Source organism: Neolamprologus brichardi, chromosome 3 (assembly GCF_056152115.1).
Source record: "Neolamprologus brichardi isolate AB-2024 chromosome 3, ASM5615211v1, whole genome shotgun sequence".
NCBI lineage: Eukaryota > Metazoa > Chordata > Actinopteri > Cichliformes > Cichlidae > Neolamprologus > Neolamprologus brichardi.
In genome coordinates, this window is record NC_142106.1 from 39,784,061 (window position 1) to 39,786,682 (window position 2,622).

The window sequence follows — 2,622 nt, forward strand, 5'->3', positions numbered from 1 at the left end:
GATAATAAAACTCTGCTTACCTTGAATTAAACTTGTGCATTAGCCAATGAGGCAATGAGCCTCTACAGGCCTCAGACAGCATTTTAAATGTTAACGTTCATGACAGTTTAATTAGAAAAAGACCAAACAAGTATGGCTTGTTTGGAAGGGCCAGACCTCAACCTGACTGAAATGCTGTGTATAAAGGAATGCTTGCAAATGTCATTGATTTGAAGTTATTGCTGCTAACTGCTGGTTCTGTTAACGACTCAATCATAGAATGATTACGATATCAAACTAAAAAAAATGCCTGAATCCTAAATTGTGGAGATCCTATTGTGGTGATCTAAAATGTAACACTAAATGTGATTAAAACACGAATAATCTGGACTCCTGGGCTGAACGACCGTGAGGATCACCAGTCTGAGGAAAACAACAAATACGCATGACTCTGTGACAAAGACAATTCATTCTTGAATGAAGACATTGATCAGACACATTTAAAATGCAGCCAATTGTGTTTATTATTACATTTTTGGGGAAATAGAAGGGGGGTGGGTGGGTGGGTGGGGGGAATGGTAAAGGAAAGGGATAGGGGAGAGAAAACCCCAACAATCCCCTCTGAGCAAGCACTAGGTGCGACAGTGGATAGGAAAAACTCCCTTTAAAGGAAGAAACCTATGACAGAACCAGGCTCTAGAGGGGGCAGTCAACTGTCGGGACTGGTTGGGGGGTGAGGGTGAAAAGAGAGGGAGAGGGAGAGGGGGGAGGGAGATGGGACAGGTGTTACAAGTTCACGGGAGCTAGGGGAGGGAGAGGTGCCAAGGTGTCAGGAGAGAGGGAGAGGGCAGGAGAGGGGAGGTCAAAATTACGATGGAACAGAGGTGGAGGAAGACGAGGTGACATCAGCAGTGGAAAAAGTAGAAAGAGAAGAAAAAGCAGGAGTGTCCTTCCTCCAGAAGAAGCGGAAGCGTTTCTTCTTCTTTTCCAGGAGCTTTTCCACGAGAACCTTTTTCTCTAGGATCAGGGTTCTCAGCTGATCGATTGTTTCGGTATTCTCCTTCTCAAGTCTCCTGCATGTTTTCTCCACTTCTTCTAATTCGGCTTGTTTGTCTTTGAGCCTTTCTTTCAACTCATTAGATGTTTCCTCCTGCATTACCTTTGCCTCCTGCATCTCTGTATAACGTTCTTGTAATTTGTTGTGAGTGTCTTCTAACTGCTGACTTTTCCTCTCGGTTTCTTGAAGTTTGCACTGCAGGTCTTCATTTGTTATCTTGAGTTGCTGCTTTAGCAGCTGCACCTCAGTGTTTTTGCACTTCAAGGTGTTTGAAAGTTCCACGAGTTTGGTGTTTTTTGTCAGCATGTCATTGAGCTGACTCTGCATCACTGAGCACTGTTTTTGCAGTTTCTCCTTCTCTCCTTCCATCTCAGTTGCTTTGTAGTTCATTTTCTTGTAAAGTTCTTGCAGCTTTTGGTTTTCTCTCTCAAAGTCCAGGAGTAAACGTTTGTCTTCTTTCTGCTTTATGTCCTGTTGTTCTTTCTCTTGAAGCAGCTCTTGATATTTCTGCTTGTGCACTGCAGTTTTATCAAGTTTTACTTCCAGGACTCTGCATTTTTCCTCCATGCTTTGGAGTTGGCACCGCATGTCTCTCTGGTTTATTTCCAGTTGTTCTTTTTCTTGAAGAATCTGGTCATTTCTTTGCAGTGCTTCATCAAGCTTTGTTTTCAGCTCGCTTTCAAGCTTGCTTTCTTTCTGTTTGATCGGTTGTTGCTTTCTCTCTTGAAGCAATGCTTTGTATTTTATCCCCAAGTTTTGGAGTTCTATTTCCTGTCGTTTGTTCTCTTGGAGGATTTCTGTATTTTTTAGCAGAGCTTCATCAAGCTTTAATTGCAGCTCTCGATCCTTTTTGTCTTTGTCTTTCTCATTTTTCTTCTGCTGGAGGATTTCTTTGAGTTTTTCTATTGCTTTATCAAGCTTTGCTTTGAGCTCAAAGTTCCTTCCACGCACGTCTAGGAGTTCCATTTCTTTCTCCTTCTGAATATCTTCCTTTTCAAGAAGCTGGCTGAACAACTTATTTACTTCAGCGCTCTTTCTCTCATTTTCTTCTCTGAGGAAGATAATCTCCTTTTGTTGTTTTAAAAAACTCTCTGCCTGGGCCGGGTGTTGCTTGTTGTGCTTGTTCATGAGATTTTCCTCATGCATTTCTTCCAAGCACATCTTCTGAACTTGAATATTGTCTTCTTGAGCCAGAAGAGAAGAGCTGGGCTTTACTTTTTCTTTTCTTGTGTGCTTTTTCAGAGACATGTTGGAAAGTGTAAAAAGTCGCTCTGAAAAGGATCCAATTGTTTTGAAAGGTTTCTCTCTCGAACGTTTCAATGCTGCGAACATAAATGCTGCGAACAACAAACTAAAAGTTGTTGCTTCTCACCTCTATTTAAGGGTTTTACGATCAAAGGATCAATGGATCAAAGTGGTGGTAAGATTCTAAATGGGTGTGATGTCACGATTCTGGAAGCCAAAGAGGTTGTCACATGACAACCCCCCCCCCCCCCCCCCCACATGACTTGTGATGTGTTGCTAACATTTTGGTTGTTGTGATGATTCAAATTTGTTCAGTAAACTTTATCAAATGAACACGTGTT

General features: G+C 41.9%; 1 protein-coding gene across 1 annotated transcript; it reads right to left on the bottom strand.

The window, feature by feature from the left end:
- Positions 1–555: 555 nt before the first annotated feature.
- On the bottom strand, positions 556–2,402 carry LOC148104296 (uncharacterized). Its single transcript, XM_087837613.1, has one exon. The coding sequence runs from the start codon at positions 2,366–2,368 to the stop codon at positions 848–850; it is 1,521 nt and encodes a 506-aa protein (XP_087693739.1). The 5' UTR covers positions 2,369–2,402; the 3' UTR covers positions 556–847.
- Positions 2,403–2,622: the final 220 nt, after the last annotated feature.